Source organism: Falco punctatus (assembly GCF_963210335.1).
Source record: "Falco punctatus genome assembly, chromosome: 2".
Classification (NCBI taxonomy): domain Eukaryota; kingdom Metazoa; phylum Chordata; class Aves; order Falconiformes; family Falconidae; genus Falco; species Falco punctatus.
Window position 1 is genome coordinate 57806080 of NC_137581.1, and position 18331 is coordinate 57824410.

At 38.4% G+C, this 18331-nt stretch overlaps 1 protein-coding gene across 5 annotated transcripts in view; it reads left to right on the top strand.

Moving 5' to 3' along the window:
- CLYBL (citramalyl-CoA lyase) overlaps window positions 1-18331 on the top strand; it is a 194883-nt gene that overhangs the window by 157906 nt on the left and 18646 nt on the right. For 3 of the 5 annotated variants that reach the window (XM_080376283.1, XM_080376284.1, XM_080376281.1), the window contains exons 3-6: window positions 7751-7939; window positions 11484-11585; window positions 13439-13532; window positions 14920-15087. In XM_080376283.1, the coding sequence (XP_080232409.1) occupies window positions 7751-7939; window positions 11484-11585; window positions 13439-13532; window positions 14920-15087 (553 nt within the window). The remainder of the gene's footprint in view (window positions 1-7750; window positions 7940-11483; window positions 11586-13438; window positions 13533-14919; window positions 15088-18331) is intronic. The other 2 variants (XM_080376285.1, XM_080376282.1) reach the window with 1 other exon arrangement.

Here is an 18331-nt window from a genome sequence, read left to right on the forward strand (position 1 = left end):
TGCCTTGCGGGCAGTCGGGGCCCAAGACCTTCAGGTGAAGTTGGGAGCTAAGTTACCTGATTGTATAGAGTTTGTCAGAGTCTATAAACCTATAAATATGTAAAATATAAATAATTAAAGAAATTATATGAATGACATGATCTCACAAGGGCACACAGGGCTACATGAGATAATTTCTGCTTTAAAAACCTGCCTGTGAAATGAGAAGGTTTAAGTAGTCCTCTTCTGGACAGTGCAAGGACCCGCCTGGTGGGAGGACTTTGTGGGGGTGTCTTGCTCGGCATAAGACACCTGAGTGGCCCGTTAGTTTCACGAATCCCATGCTAAACCTGTTACATGGAAACACACGCATCTACAAGGTGACAGCACTTAACTTTAAAATGTAGGTTGAAAATGAAGAGATGAGAGCTTTTCTGCTTTTTTGCACAAGTACAATTTTACTGTGGACATGACCTGTAAACACTTGGACTTAGGGAATTCTGTGGGATTTTGATTGCATTACAGAATATTAATTTGCTAATTTACCAATGCAGAAAAAGCACTTTCTGAAAACTGAGATAAGAGCTGTTAATCAGTATTTGCACAATACCAAAAAACATGCACAGTTGTTCCAAGTTTTCTCTTTGAAACACCTAGTTTTATTGAGACTGCAGGTAGATTGGGAAAAGTTTCTTCCAGAAAAAAGGATGAAGGAAGCCATGGCACAGCTGACCTGATTTTTCTTAATGCCATCTTCATTCCTAAGGGCTTCCGAGCAGCTTGGGGCAGACGCTGGCTCCTTCAGTACAAGCCTCTGGCCAGTTGTTTTCTTGCTGATAAACTTTTAATTTGACTTTAGCTTGCTTTTAACTTCCCATACTGTTTAATGTTTACCTCATTTGGCACTTTTTTCCCCCAAAATAATTTATTAAATAATTGAGGCAGTAATTAAGTGATGCTTCTGATAGTGCCCATTTGCTGATCTTCAAAACATTTTATCCATATTTCACTTACAATCACCACACCTGAAATCAGCTGCTGAGCAGAGACTGATAGTTTGCTAAAGCAGATGTACTTTTGGCAGACCACAATGTATTTCATTATCAGGATAAACAAAAGGATACCTTTATAAAAATAAAAAATGGATTCCCAAATGTATACATTTTCAATAATAATTTATTACATGGTGCCAATTAAATATACCTTAAACTAGAATATTTTAAAATAAAAAATAAGCATTACATACAGTTAAGTTCATGTGCCAGATGAAAGAAATGTGTAGCCTTTTTTTTCTTATTGATACATCAGATTGAGTATTTTGTGGTCTCATTTCATCATGCAGCAGCTCATTTGGATTGTCCAGGAAGACTAATTAACACTAATGCTTCTAAAGAATTTTCATTTGTGATGCTAATCTGTCACAAAACCAAAAGCATCCTCAGAAAGCCAGGGAAAGAAGTAAAGAGACTACATCTTGCAGCCAGCTTAAATTAGTGTTAGCTTGATTTGTCTTAATTGAAAGGTTGTTTACATCTCTTTTGTAAGTGTTTATAAAAGTTGGCAGACAGAAGAATAGCCGCGTACGTACATGAACAAAATTTTCTTTTATTGAAGCTGTTGTATAAAGTACTGTCATTAAAAAACCTTTTGAAATATTTCTGTACACATAGGCTTAAGGTATAAGCCTGTCTCTGTGTTTATGTATATACACACACACAACATGCTGCATTATTTTTACTACTGAAATTTTTATGCTAAGTCCTTACATTGCATGAATATTTCTACGTGCTAATTCATTCTATCAGCCAATTGGCCTCTGTTTAAACTTCCATGAGATACGTGCAAGTCAGAAAAATATCTTAAACACAACTTGTGAAAATGTCTTGCTTTTGCACTAGCACTAATATACATGTCTTCAGATACCCCAGCTCAGCAGAAATGTAGTGCTTACATAGCTGAGCACCCCTAAAGCTTTATTGGGATTCATGAGCCCTGGGTCCTGGACTGCTGGCTAGGTGGACCTCAGGTTCTTGTTCTCTGGTTCTCCACGTTCACAGCATCTCAAGACAGGCCATCACCCAATCATCATATACAGAAATCACCCAACTCTGATGATGTTGGGTAGACCTCACCTAATATCTTCAGGATCCACATTATCCACGCTGGCAGAGGGAAGGAGGGGCTGCTAAGCTTACATGGCAGCAAGCAGCTCACAGCTATTCATAAACAGCTTTAAGAGATCTTGTCCTTTAATAATACGGGATAAATATTGTTGATAGGCACACTGATGTGTTCCTAGACCTTAAATGAAACTTAAAGGAAAATGGGGAAAGACATTAAGATTCCTCAACAGAGCATAATTGAATTGCAGCTTAGTTCATAATGCTGACCACTGAAGTTTGCTTCGTTTTAGCATTGCTAGACCATGTACCGCATGTAAAGACAATTAGCAGAGCAGAGAGAAAAGCAGCAGATGCTAGAGATGAACAGAGTTAGATGACTCATTATGTCATGAAGAATCTCTTTCAGAAAAGTGAAAAGGTTGGTGTAAAACAAGAAAAGTCTTGAATAGACAAATACTTATTAAAGAAAGAATTCGAAGATTTCAGGAAAGAGTAGCGGAAAAAATAGATTCTTACAGTGCTCTAAAACATGCGTATGCCTGAACTGCAGAGGAGAAACACAGACATACAAGATGGAAATTCTATTCTCCATTCTCCTCCCCACTCCTGCCTCTTCTTTCCTTTAGGATTACATGATTGATGGGTTTGGCGTGTTCCCTGTGGAACCAAAAGAAAATGTGTTTTAAAACTTCCTAAGTCTTTAAAAACTGCTCAACTGATTATCTGCTGGAAGGTAACTCGAAGTGATTTAATAACAGCTTCCTGAAGGTTTTGCGGTGTATGCACATTTTACAGCAGCGTTTCAGTCTAACAAGACTAACTAGAAATAAGTATTTGCCATTTCAAAGATTTGTTCTCGCAGGTACCTGGTGCGTGTAAGGTAGAAAGCAGGTCTCTTGAACCAAGAACCTCCTGTTCTCAGAAAATGCTCCACGGTTACAGTTCTCTTTGTTTCCTTGAAAAGAAATTTAATTTGTCTTTGCAATCTCATCTGTTAATTTGAAACTAAAAGAAGTGTCTCATTCTCTATGGTATCACTTCACTGGTGGAGAATTAAGCATGTAAAAAATGTCAGGTTTTGCCTCTGCAGAGACTGAATTTTGCCAAAAAAATGCTGTGGGTTTATAATATTTGTGCGCTTCTGCAAAATCTTATTTGGGAGACACCTTTGTCGGGTATGCATTAATATAAGTGACAAAAGATTCAGCAATGTCAAGTCCTGTAAACAAACCACTCCAGGGAAGTAACATTAACACATAATTGTATGTTTTTACCATGTCAGACCTGTCACAAAAAATAACTTGAATTGTGATTATAGTAATTAATTTTTCCTCTGCCATTTGAAACATGCAAACTTATTATGGCAATGAGGATGATAGATTCTGGCCTGCCATTTTAGTGCATCATATATTTACATTTCCATATGAAGAATTATTACCAAAAGATGTTAACAGGATGAGATCTATACATAAATGTATCTTTAAATATACCCACTTTCTTTACATTAAGACCTGAAGGTCTTGAGGAAAAAAAAAGGGAGTAAAACTAGGCAAGAAAGATAAAGCAAAACAGATTTTTTTCCCCCAAAATCAGAGAGGTCCAGAAATCACAGTGCTGGAAAACTGGTTTGTGGGGTTTCGTACCAGTTTGAACAGAAAGAAGAAAATGTCATTTTTCCGTCTGCTGTTGCAGTCCCCAAAATTCTGTTAATCTGACCATCTTTGCTTCGTTACTGCTGTATTAACACTGTGTCCAGGGTGAGTGGGTGGCTGAGCTTCCAGCTCTGTGGCATTCCTTCTGTTTCGAAGCGGAAATTTCTATGTCTTGACATATAACTTAAAGAAAAAAAAGGGGGAAAAAAGGAAAGAAGGAAAGGTGCTGATTCACTGGTAGGAGGCGATGACAATACTATAACCAAAGGCACTTCTTTATGTGCGCTTACACTGTGTAGTTTTATAAATAAACCCGAGGGGCTCCTTCTTCACCACCACCCCCATCCCCGAGTATTGCGTTCTGCCTGCCTGATCCCATCCGACAGTAGAGCTGATACCGCACTAATCCCCGCAAGTTTGGGACTAATGAACTAACTGCTGGGCTGCCGCCACGGAGCTTGGTCCCAAACTATACTGTACTTCACACTCGATTTATTCTCCAGATGGCAAGACTGCGCAGCCCTGCCGCGAGGGACCACCTCTTCCACTGGAGTGTAAAAGTGGACGGATGTTGTTTTCTTTGCAGATTTGATAATTCAAAGCTGGGAACTCATGAGGATGGTTAGTTATTAGGTTTAATGGGTGCCAATTGAGCCAGCAACACGCATATTCCCGTCTTTAATTTCAGTGTCTGTTTGTCTGGGTGGCTGTGGATTTGTCAGCAATGCTGCGTCACTGAAACCTGTATCTTCTCCGGTTGGCGTAGCTCCACGTGGTAGTGAGCATCCTCCCATGTCCTCCTCAGAGTCAAACAGAAGGGATGCTAAAATAGCACCCTGACCAACGTTTTCTTCCCCAGTGGGTCTTCCAGCATGAGTTGCAAGTGTAGCGTATTTTAATAATGTCACTGTTTAACTTGAAGCAGTCTGTTGTCTTTCTCTCTGGTTCAGTTTGATAAAGAACCCAACCCACGTGGGACCCAGTGGGGATACCGCCATCCCAAGCTACCTGGGGATGGAATCATTTACTTAATGATCAGATTTATTTCTTTATCAAATATTCATTCATGAATATCTGATGTTGTAGTTCTCATGTGAAGAACAGGGTAAACCATTTCTTTCACTGTTTCTTAAAAAATCTAGTTTGACCACTCTTGGCAGGGACCTTACATAGTATTTGGAGAACGTGTTTATTATTCTATCTACTAGTATTAAAGACATTATTGTATCGAGGACTACTTTTTTCTATACTGTTGCAATGTTCAAGTAGTTTAGCTAGCTTAAAGTTTTAGGTTTTGCATGGATCCTACAACAAGAATAACATCTATGTTTCCCTGCGTAATAAGGCAGAAAGGGCTCTTCCTTTCCCCCATGTTTGTAGTACATACAGTCAGAGGGTTTTAGTAGATTTTTTTATTTAGCCATGAAATGTTTTACTGGAAGCCTGTGTGGGGACCTGATACACCCCACTAACATCAATGGGATTTTCTCCATTGCAGGAAGAGTAGGCACCGAGTCAGCCCCCTCATGAGCTCTGACTTTGGCAGCCAGGTCCTCCGAGTTTGTCCCAAAACTGAAAACATAAATTGAATCCTGATGTGGAAACTATAGTGACTAGAAGCATTTTATCATGGAAGGGAAATGTTTCCATTCCTGGGGTATCTAGGCAGACAGATCTAAAACGTAGCAGTTTGAAGAAAACGCATCAATTCTCAACCCAACAGATGGCATGGGTGTGTTAACTAACATAGCAACATATTTCCTATTAAAATATGGGGAAAAACAACAACCCCCTCCCCATGTTTGTTGGTTGGTATAAATTCAGTGAAGTTGTTGGTTATTTTTGGGATACGTACCAGAGGGCTGCACATTTAGTTTATGTAAATTGATAACAGCAACAGCCTGTTAATAAGTGTTTTGTATGGAAATATACCTAGAAAGACATGATCTGTCTTTTTGGGGAAGGGAGTTTGCAGCCTGAGGAAAAAAATAGCTAATGAGATGGTCTACTGCTCATTATTCTAATCTGAAAAAAATCGTAACGAATTAGGCTGTAAGTTTGCTAGAGATGTGCCTTCAGTTGGAATTGGATGCTGCCTTAGTGGATAATTTGGGGAGATCTTTCTTTTGCAAATTGGATCAGTGTGTGCTGAAACGGTGATAATCTGACTTTAATTAAAAGCATAAATTGGTTTGGAGCGTGTTTTTAAGGTACCCTCCTGCATCATATCCAGAAACTTTCAGCCCAGCCCTGGAAAACCATTACCCCTGGTCAGAGAAGGAAAACGTAAGGGATTTGTGTTAGCCGGTATTGGCATCATATGGTTCAGAAGAGCCATTTCAGACGGCTGTGTGCTGGAGCTGTCTTCCAGCTGGATGTGTTTGTAGTAAACTGCATGCATCTTTGTGTGGCTTTCCTAATGGCCCCAGTCAGAGTCCATTCACAGCAGTTGGAACGTTTCGGGTTGTATTTTCCAGAGATTACCTCTGAACGTGCCCCTTGATCGCAGCACAGGGATGCGTACATGTGCGCCTTGTTCCCGTCTGTCCGATTAACGGGCACATGCTCCCAACCTTTGGAGAAGCACGGCTAGTAGCCCCAAGCTGAAGGCTGTTTGCTTCAGATTTCATTAACTTTCTGCTTCATTATTCCTTCCTTTTAACCAGTTAGAGCCATCACTTGCTTTTCTCTAAACTTACCCTAATTATCGGGGGTCCCAGCCCTGTAAATCAGTACACTGCAGAGCTGTCTTAAACTGGCCTGGGAGACCCTGTTCTGATCGGACCTGACAACTGTAAGCTACTGTTCCCTCACACCGTTTAACTCAGACCACATTGGGAAACTGCCTCTGCCCCTCTCGCCGACAGAGATTTGCATCCGTCTGGTTTAAATCTACTGTCATGTGCTGTCTTGATGATTGGTATTAGCCTGGATATTAACTTTGATGATTTTTTTTAGTTTTATTTTTTACCCTTGAGTTTGCCTGTTTTCTTGAAAATCATCTCTATTCAGCAACTGCATATTGTTAAAGTCGTTCCTGAACCCGCGAGAGTCAGAAGCTTTAAAGTTTTATTAGCCACATAAAAACTCTTCACAAATGAAATGACTTTTGATAAGTGTGCATTTTGACAATGCAAATTTGTTAGGGGCTGTTGGTGAGTGGAAGGAATTTGGGGTTGAAACTGCAGTTGACAGGAAGCAGGGAGCCCAGCACCCTCCTTCCCCCCCGCCACCTTCTCCAGGCCAAGAAATGCATTTCATTTCAGAAAAGCATGCAAGTATTCTCCATGCAAATTGACTATTAAACAGATTTGTAAATTTACATCCACAAAAATAACAAACAGCCACAGGAAGTGTGTGTCTTTGGAGATTTTATTTTGTGCCGGTAGGAAAATATCATTTTTATGTGGTTCAGGAAAAATCTCCCAAGTTACTTTGACGTTGTTTTCACATGCAAGTTGTAAGCTCTACCACAGGCTTTAATACACCTTGAATACATGGGGAAAAGGAAGATGTATACAGCAAAGCCAAAGTATACGTACATCTGTGCTTACTGACATTCAAGCAATATAGAGATTAATTACAAAAATTAATTGTTTAATGCAAATTTAATAACATGCCATTTTGTGAGTACAGACGGTTAGTGCAACACGTTGTGGTTAGTGTGAAGATTTTTGTTTGTTACATGTGTTAAGCACTAGTGGACACAAAAGTCTTGTTTTCTACAAGTGGTGGTGTAGAAATACTTAGACATAAAACCCGAGCATTTCATTTACCGGTTATAAAGAAATGAGGAAGGTAAGATTGCGAGGTGCTGGTGATGACTGCTTCAGTAAAAGTACAAGAGTGGCAGACATTTTGGGGACATCAGTACACTGGCTGTCTAGCTTTTTCCTCACATTGTTTCAACAATATTTCCCTCAGTGCACTTTTCTGTCAATAGAAAACATGCTTTCTTTTTCTTTTCTTGTGCCTCTAAACTCATTTATGTTGTAGAGAGAAGCAAGACTGACTGTTGTGAAAACCCTTGAAGAGTTTGACTTTGGCCATGCTGAGAAGTGTGTTAGGATAAACTCTGTGTCCAGCGGTCTTGCAGAAGAAGATCTGGAGGTGCTTTTGCAGTCCAAGACCCTTCCTTCAAGCATGATGTTGCCAAAGGTTGAATGTGTTGAAGAAATAAGATGGGTGAGTACCAACAACACAGTAGCTTTTGACTGAAGCTGTTGGGCCAAGTTCACACAGGCATAGACATGAATGACTCTTGAGTTAGGAAGGCAGCTGCAAATACCATGTAATGTTGTTGCTTGGCTAAGGTCATTGGGAAATGCATCCACTTAAAGGTGTGTAAGATGTGCTGTATAAAAAGCGTGCACGGAACACCTTGCATTTATAAAGAAAATCAGGTTTATTTCTCACACAGTCAGCGAAGAACCAATATTGATGTTTATTATCAGAAACAGAAGCATAAGTATCTGACTCTTCTCTAACTATCCTAACAAGCAAAATTACTGTCTCTGTCCATGAGCATTTTTTACACACATTGTAAGCAGGAGATGGGAAAACTATGTTAGCGACATATGAAAAAATGGGTTGGGGGGAAGGTCACTCCTTGGGGCAACTGGAGGAACAAACAGGAAGCTTTTAAGTAGTGTTTTTAATTAGCACAGATATTATTTCCTGAACAGTTCTCTATTTCTTCCTTTTTAATTGCTGACAGGTGTGTTTGTGTTTCACGACTGACTTTTCAGCCAATAAAAACCTGAAATGTAAATGGTTGGCATGTCAAATTACTTAAGAAAACTTTGAAATAGGCCTAATTATGCTATAATTGTTTTAATTGTCAAGAAAGGGGGACTTTTGTTTAGAGATATCATTATTGCTGTAACATGCCAGTAAAAGAATAATGCTTAATTCACTTCTGTATTTTTGCAAACCGCTAGCCAAGCAACTAGCACACGTGCAAGCTGTGATGAAAGGCAGGCAGACGTATTAGGATTTATTTTAATCCCAGCATCTAACCTTGATCAAACCATTGAGATTGGGCGTGTGCGTACAACCGAGCAAACACACTGGGTACGTGACGAGCCCCGTCCACTCCGTGGCACTGCCCCTTCGGCCTCCGCTGCTCGCAATGGAAGGTACACCGTCCCCTTCCACCAACGTTTAATTAAATTAACCAGAGTATACCTCTCAGGGTTTACAGCCGTGTAAGTGTTAGACATAACTTGTCAGTAATGAATATTCATGCTTCCAAAATGGCAGGGCCCTTGCTGCCACCAAATAGGTTTTGCAGGGAGGTGGGATGCGGGGGCTTTTTTGCCCCCTCATCCCCTTCCACCTTCCTTCTCGCTAACTTTCATTTCCATCATGGAAAACAAGCCACCCCCAACAACTTCTGCCTCATTGTCCGCCTTGTGCTTCCCTCTCACTTTGCCCAACCTTTGCACACAAAGAGCACGCTCTGCTTAACACCGCTACCTTCTTTTCCCAATCCTCCCAAAATTCACTCCAGCATGATTTTTCAGCCTCCCAGAAGCTGTTTATTTCCCCCTACACATACCCACCCCACCCCCCCTTCATTTTTATTTATGTGCAGCAGAAAACCTGGAGGCTGATGCACAACTAAAAGATGGGCTTACTTGTTTTCTTTTGTGTGAGAATCTCTTGCTTTCCTTTTGTCCCTAGTGTGGGTACTTGTTTGACTGGCATGGCTTATTGGACTATAACAAGCGTAACTCTCCCTCCTTTGTGGCGGGACAATTCTCCCACAAATCCTGACCAGTGTGCATTCTTCCCGACACACTATTGGGTGTGCACTGGAATTGAAAGAATTGCTGAGGCCTTGCTACTTCATCCCCTCCCCAAGCTTTGTGGGTTTTTTTTCCCTCCGCCTTCTTTTTTTTTTTTCCCCCTTTCTCCCTGAAATGAACACTTTACCGGGCCGGAAACATTTAATCGTCTCCTTTTGAAAAAAAAAAAAAATTAATTGAAACTTCTCCACTCGTTACCTTTTGTATTGGTGCTTATTGCAAATTTTTTAAAAGAGAGAGGAAGGGAGACAATATTTAATTAAGCATGCTTTTTTTTTCATTTACCTTCAAAACGAAAGGTAGAAAAAAATCCCAGGAGTGTGACTTTTAAAATATTTTCAAATAAAAGAAGAGCTCTATTGCTGTAACATGCACCTAAAATATAAACGCAGTAGCACATTTTACTTTTTTTTGCTTAAAAAAAAAAAGATATGAGCGTTAAGAATATACGCTGATGCTATTATATTACCTCATTTTCTGCATGTGCCTGGATGAAGTTTACTCTTTTCTGTCACTATAGTACCTGCTATACTGTACACTCCCACGTGTGAATTGCATGGATCTTTCTTTTTTTCTCCTTGCACATTTTTGGGTGGAATTCTCTTCTCCAGAGAAAAGTTACCGAGAGGGCCACAGTGATGATGCAAAGCAGGGATAGGAAGGGCAGAATTCTTCATCGAAGAAAGCTGTGATTTATTTTGGCCTAATTGTAAAGTTACTGCAAATTGCTGGAAAGCTTTTTTTTCAAGATCTGGGTGATTAGATTTTCTTTCTTTTGGGGAGGGGCGGTGGGGGGAAGCTAAAAGGGGAAATAACACCTCTAATCCAGCTTCTGGTAAATAGGCTGCCAGCTTTTAAAATGAGTTTCCTTTCTATTAGTCAGAATATTATGCTAAGCCTTAAGCATTAGTTTTTTATGTTGCCATAGCAGCCTTATTCCTGCAGGGTTGTGACCTGCGATGATTACAGTACAAAGCTTATAGGGTCTTGAAACCCCCTTTGAAGATGAAAAGTCTTTGATGGTTTATATTTATGCAAATCTCTTAGATATGATTTACCCAACTGAGACTGAATGGAGAGATGATTAAAATTCCCTTTCCTTTGATATCCATTAATAGTCGAATATTCCTTAAATTTAAAATATATGCATATGTTATTTTTGTCTTTATTTACTAACATAATTTCGCTGTACCTGCAATATGTTTATCTCCACGCAAATTACTCAATCTGGACAGACATAATAGAATTACAATATAGGGCTGAGGGTTTTTTCCCCTCTTTTTTTTTTTTTTTTCCCCTTTTGAAAGGGGAAAAATCTGTGCGAGAGCTTTTGTATGTTTCCAGATGATAGATTTTGGAATTTGGGCTACCCCACTGGCAGCTCAGAGCTAGCTGTGAACTGGTCTCATGGAAAAAATTGGCAAGCTTTGGTCTTCAAAGAATTAAACTTCCTTTTTAAGGCCTTCCTAGGTAAGCTAAAAAATTATGAAGAAAAGCCTATTGAACAAAAGGGTAACGGTGCCGTAATGAATAATACGGATGCCACTTAGAAGGCTGGGGAGCGCTTCCAGTGATGGCAGTGCTGGACCTGAAACAAAACCGGACCTCAGGTACAGCAGCACTTCATTGTTTTCCAGGGCCCGCGGATTTGCATTTCACTAAGCCAGGGTGAGAGGTGCTAAGCCTGGATTATTTTTTTTTTTTTTTTGCAAACCAGCCTCCAAACTTAGAAATGTGTGGAAATGCTGCAGTTTCAAGTCACAGGCCTCATTAAAAGCTGGTTTAATTTTTTTTTAATTATAAGGTTTTTGGGGTGGGGAGGGGTGATGTTACAGCCAGGTGAAAATTTAACCTGTTATATGTACATGTAGAATGTTCTTTTTTTTCTCTCTCTGATAGCTCATACTGTCTAGCTTTAGTTTTCAGACAAATTCTTACATCACCTAAAAGGCCGAACACTTGTAGAACCAATGAATTTTATCCCCTTTGTGGAAACTGCAGTGGGCTTGCTCAATTTTAAGGTAAGCAAGTCTCAAAGTGTTCATATTATGCCACCTCAGCAAACCAGGATAAGCAGAATACTCCCCAGTCTCCTCCCGATTTCATCAAGGAAGAGAGGTTAAAAAATACTAAGCAAATTGTTCAGTCCCCCACAACATTTGTACGTCGAACTCCAATGTTTCTATTGTAAAGGCCTTCCTAAATTCAAAATACTTCAGTGACAGAACACTTCCAGATAGTCCGTGCCAAATAATAAAACCTCTCTGTATTACTGTCATCATTTTGTAACACACTTGGAGTGGAAACGGGCTTCTCCAAAGGTTTGGAATACTCACTGTTGCAATACACTTGGCTATTTAGTTGCTATCAAACTCAATGGTTGTATAACATTTAATTAGAAAAAAGAATTAATTATCATTTCACTGTTGCTGAACTGGCAGCTTTATAATGGTTTCTACTAATAACATTACAACCAAATTTCATGTTCTCATTTTTGTTTGTGTATGGTGGGGTGTTTAATGCTAAGATCAGAAGTAGTTTAATGCTAAGATCAGAAGTATAATTAACTTTGAAAATAGGAAATACCTGAAGTGTGCACTCCTTTTTTATGGTAATAGATCAAATCTTATTTTTAGTAAGTCCATTTTAATATAAATTACTCCCCAGTCTTCGCTGTGAAGCCCAGGTTTTTCAGAAAGGCAAGGCGGTGTGGTAATGAAACGGAAGATCTCATGCATACACCAGGAATTCAGCATTCTCCTCCCAAGCTCTAAGGGGAAAGTTTCGGACCAGCTGAGGACACACACATCAGAAGTACCTCCAGAAGTACTGACAGGCCTCACAGGCAGCTTGCTCGTTTGATACAGCCATTTATCTTACAACACACGCTAACATATCTGGGAACGCAATAAAGCAGTAACCAAATAGATACACTCCTGTCTGGTGTGCATACACAGAATTAAATCATATTTTAAACCAGCTGAGGTTTTCCTTCACCTACAGTTTTATAGTGGAATATGTTACAGCAGAATTTTTAATATTGCAGCTCCTGATCTTGGCAGGAGAGTTGCCTTTTAAAGCACTCTGATAAAGAATAATTTCTTGTCCCACCAGCTGCCATAGAAGAACACCCATTAGGAGAGCTGGTCATTACATCTGTCTCTCTCCATATACCTTAGCCTTAAAACATATGTACTACTATCCAAACATCAATATTGAAAAGTAATATTTTGGAAGTGCACTCTTCATAGAATAGCTACAGCAGCAAAATTTTTCTTGCTTTTATTTTAATACTTTTCTGCAGCACTTGTTGTGCTTCTAATTTCCTTAGATAATTTTTAGTTATATGTAACAGGCGGCTTTAAATTGGCAATCCTGTAAGGAATCTTTGCATCTTATAAGGAAACTACAACCATTTTAAACCGTTCGTATTATATATTTAATAAAAGAGCTTCTGATCTTTATTTCTGTTTCTCATGGAGATATGTTACTTGTCAAACTAATCAAATTAATACTTTTTGTTTGCATTTAAGCAGTATTTGACAAAGTATTTTGCTTCATACTGTTACATAAATATCTGAAGTAGTGATCACAGCAATACCCAGGGCATTATGTCAACCAGAAGGTAAGGAATCTGCTACAGCATCCTGTATTTACACAGTCTAGGCATATAGGTGCTCAGGGAAAGATAATGTTTTCTCTTTTGCTGAGTCATTTTAAAGCAGTGTGCATAGTCAGGCACCTACAATGGCTTTGCTTAATAGGAGCAATCTTAGCTGAAGGATTCTGGTAACACTGAGTTGCTCTAATATCCTCTGTAGCCTCTCTGCATCCTGCATCTCTGTGGAAATTAATACTCTGTTCCCATTTGAAGGCTGTCTGTGAAGAAGCACTGAGAACAGGATCCCAGGCTGGCTTTCATTTGGACGCAGTCGTCTTTGGAGGAGAGGATTTCCGTGCCAGCATAGGTTGTTACCTGTGTGTTTACTATAAATGTTAATGTGTGGCATTTGCACTGGTGAAGCCTGATGTGATTTATGGCCTTTGCTTTTCTGACAGCAAAAATTAAAGTAATGACAACACTTGATCTGCATTTTACATTGCCACTTTTCTCCATAATTTTTTTCAATGCAGAATGTATTGCTGGCAAATTTAAACATGGTCCCTGAGTCTTATAGGGCACTGACACTTTCTTCTGCTTCTCACCATGCAGTAGCAAAAATTAATGAAAAAAAAAACCAAAACAAAACCTGTTGAATCACTAAAATTATTGAAAAATACGATATTCATAAAAAACATACACATGCTTTCTAAAACTATGTTTAAAGTCCTAAAATTCTGATGTCTGCTTCATCACTGTTTTAGACAATTACCAGTCAAGCTTTTGACATCATGCACAAATACTCTCCTGCTACATTTTGCTTTCATAAATTTACTTTAAATATGTCCCATGTCAATACAGCCATGTATTCATATGAAAACACTATTAGCCTTCCTCAAAAATAAAAAGTATTTCACAATTTCTTTTATGAGAGGCTGCTTAGCTTCTTATTAATCTGATTCAGTTTAAAGATAAAAGTGCAGAGATATCAACATTTAAGTTAAAAATTAGTACATTGATGTAAAGATTAGCATTTATTTACTAAAATATTCCTTACAAACTGGAAATCTGTGTCTACATAGTGACTCTAAGGAAAGGGAACATATTACTATTACTATTATTTTTTCACACCAACCTTCATGTGAGCACGTTGCTTAGCTGGTGCCCTGTGAGCACATGAAGTCTCGTGAATACTCTTGCTTCTTCTCAGAGGTCATCTACCATAATTTTTTCATTCAAATACTAAAGCTTAAATATTCAGCTTGGGACATCAGTTGTGACAAGAATCAGAACCAAGGAAAGTGCAATTCTATTCTCAGCGTGAATTTTTTAACCATTTAGTTGTACCCAGTATATCAATTTGTGTAAACTCTCTCTTGCTGTAATGCTTCTTACTGTACATACAGTAAATAATATAATAAAGTAATTACTTCATGTTAGTTCCCCAGTCAGCAGTCCTTACCAGCTGAAGCTTCCACTGACTTCAGGCTTACATACAATGTCTGATTTGAACTAAATCAAAATTTGAATTTTATAATCTAGTGTTTAAAGAGAGAGATTTTTTTTTTTGCTGAGCAGCTTTTTTTTTTTTCAGAAGTGTATCATTTTGACCACATAGCCTTGCACAGCTCCTTTGTTTTCTAAATTGGCTAAATAAAATCTCAAACTTTCTTTTTTTTAACATAGGCAATATTTAAAATAGAAAAGTTTAAAACACTCTTGTCAGTTTTTCTTTGTTTTCATCATCTTCGCAGGTGCAACAAGCAGTAAGGAAACTCATGATATTCTATATGCCAGGCAAAAAATAATAGTCACAGCAAAGGCATTTGGCCTTCAAGCAATAGACCTTGTTTACATCGATTTCCGAGATGAAGATGGGCTCCGCAGGCAATCAAGAGAAGGTGCCTCAATGGGATTCACTGGTATGGCTTTCTGCTGATGCCTCAAAATAATGCATATATTCTTCAATTTAAATATATTGCTACATTTACTGTCACTTAGACAAGTAACTTGGGTTTTATTTCACGTCATTCATTGAAAAATTCAGTAATACCAAGCTCTTCTATGCTTATTAGCACCTTAAAAATTGTGACTGGAAATCTTGCCCAAAATGTCACAGGCTGCTATGTAAAGCCACATCCCACGAAGTGTGTGACTGTTTGTGAAGAGCAGTTGGGGTAGGGGCTGTGCAGTGATTCCTCCCATCACAGAGCACAGGAAAGGTGATACTGTACTCTGCGATGGGCACTCTACAATTGCTTTTTGAAATATTTGGATCTCTTTCTCCCTTTTTTTTTAAATGGCAGTTGTTAAAAAATACCTTTTAGGTGAAGAAGTTGAGAAGCAAACCTCATATGCTAATTGCTAGGGGAAAGTTATTTTCTTATTGTTTTCTTTGATTTGTTTTTCATCCCCTGGCTCCCCTCCCAGTAAGTGCTGGTGACACCTATGGGTATTGGCAGACAGCGAGAGCAGCAGGCTCCTTGCCCCAGAGTCCTGTAATGCAGCCTGTTACCCCGTGATTGGTGTACCAGATCACTCGGACACCCTAGTGAGACACTGCAGCCAACAAAGATTGGGGTTTTGCAATAGACGTCAGCCATTTGACACATGCGTTAGAGAATTCTAGCATACAGGACAAAACATTTTACGTTTTTTGTCTCTGACCATCATTCAGGGTATACATACAGTAACAGTACATCTCTCAGGTTTTTGTTACCAAAGGCATGGGTCCTAATGATGCCATCTAGCAAACTATATTTTTAGAGCTAGCAGTATATGATATCTTAAAGCACCAAGCAAAAAAAAAAGTGTTCTTCGAAGTGATCTCGATGTGCCAGCGAAAGAATAGCAATCAATGCTCTTCAGCACAAACTCTGCCTTACTGTCTATTGAGCTTCAACATTTGCAAAACCAGGTCTTGTTTCAGAGACAAAATGGTTAGCTCCTCACAGCTACATTATCCACATCCATGTGGACTTCCATCCTTCATTCATCTGTGGTTGAAGTTGGGAAAATAATACAGCTCCTGAATGGTGGCATCTGCTGATGGCTACCTAATCTCCACCAGTATTTCCTAGCTTAAGGAAAGGCTTGATTTTTGAAAAAACTTAAGCATCTGAACCTCTTGTTGACTGAAGATGGAGTTGCAGATGCCTAGCACCTTTGAGAACACTCTTTTTGAACACTTAATGTGTATCTAAATACTTAACTTGGGCTGCCAATTTAGGAAATTTAGAAATGCTCAGCATAAACAACATTGATGGTGGTTTGGACTCCACTGACTTTACAGTGGAAGTTGTCTGACATCAGGACGGGGTCCAGATAGGAGACAAATAAAAAGGTCATGTGTGACAATTTAGGGCATAAAGTGAATTTCTAACTCAGCCATAGAGGTGTCTTGCCTTTCTGTATGAGGAGTAAAGGTCTGTAAAAGGTACAGACGTCATTAAGGTGAACTCACAGCTCCTGCTCTTTGCCTTCTGCCTTTCTGCAACTACCATCAACTCATTTCCAAAATCCAGCAAACTGCCTGACCACCAGTCCAACCATAATTGGAGATAAAGCAACACTGACTTTTCTGATTTGGTGGCCAAAAAAAAATTCTTTAAAAATGTGTTTAAGTCAAAACAAAACAGCTTTTTTCATATTTTTGGTAAAAAAAGAAAAAAAATATTTGAAGGCAATCCAAAATGTTTAATTTGTTCTTTTGTTCTTTTTGCTTTCAGTTTATCTAATGTTTTCATAATATTTCTTGCTTGTTTTGTCTAAAATAAAATGTCATTTCAAAACTGAAAGCAAAAGCATTTTGTTCCAAAACTATATAAATAAAACATTTTAACATTTCCAATTTAATATTCATCACAGAAAATTACAAATGGGTCTTAGCTTAATCCATGACCTTGTATAAAGCAGAAGTCTGCAGATCGTATTTGCCACTGACAGTCCTCTGATAATGTGAAAGTAAAATACTGAGATATCACCCTAATGAGTTCAAAACATGTGATTCTTGTTATTTTAAGATAATTCAGAATCCTTCCTGCTAATTTTTCATAAAGAATCAAAATCATTTAAATCAACAGGACTAAAACAAGCTGAGGCTTCCAAATTGCTCTCTTAGCTGGAGAACACACATTTATTTGCACATGTAGGGCCAAATTCACCACCCTCAAAACTAACGCAAATCCAAAATATTGAGCAAAGTTTTATGTCCTTAGATTTTCCCATATTCAGATTTAGACTGATAGAATTGGCCTTAATGTATTCAAATCTATCCAGTCAAGATTAAACAAGCGAAATAGTGTAACAAAGAATTTACCAGCTATTTAGTTACTATCGTGAGCCTCATTGCTTATTGTAGCCAAGTTTTCTTCCAGTTATCTTAAAAGCAGCCTGACTTTCCTTCAGTGAGTGTATTTACATAAAGCCAAATGTTTTCAAATGTAATTTAGCTAAAGTAATACATCTTTTATATGTAGATTTATATATATTTTATATATATTAGGAGAGATAGATAGATAGATAGGCAGACAGACAGATTTTAGTAGGGGGGGGGGATTGTAAATATATATATCCACACGCATACACACTCGGCAAGATGTTTTACAATACCAGAACCCATGGACTTAAAGTCTGTTGTTGCCTATATAAATGGTCATCAGTTTGGGGAATGTTTACGTATAAAATTAAGTAAACCTTGCCATAAGCTTTAACAGCTGACTTAGTCATTATAGAAAGTCCTGTGCTACATGCTGAGAAGCCAGATATAAATAAGAAACACTATAGCTTTCCCCTCTTGTTGCAGTCTTTTGTAGAAAACTAAAATGACACCATCATACAGTTACCTAAAAGACTTGACAGGTATCGATTTAAAGCACGATATATCAAGTGGTACTGTAAAAAGGATTTCATGGTCATAAATTTTAATGTCTTCCAATTTTGGAGTCTCTCAGAAACTTGTCAATAACAACAATTTTGTTTAAAATACTTGTTTCTTTCCTGCATGGCATTACTCTATTATACAGTTATTTGGATACATAATCTGTGACAAAAATCAACTGAATGCTATAAATCAAAAGTTAGATTATATTCTCTGTAAATTGTTCAGCACTGTTTCAATGATAAAAAGTATAGCTTAATGCTACAGATATTTTTATCAAAAGCCAA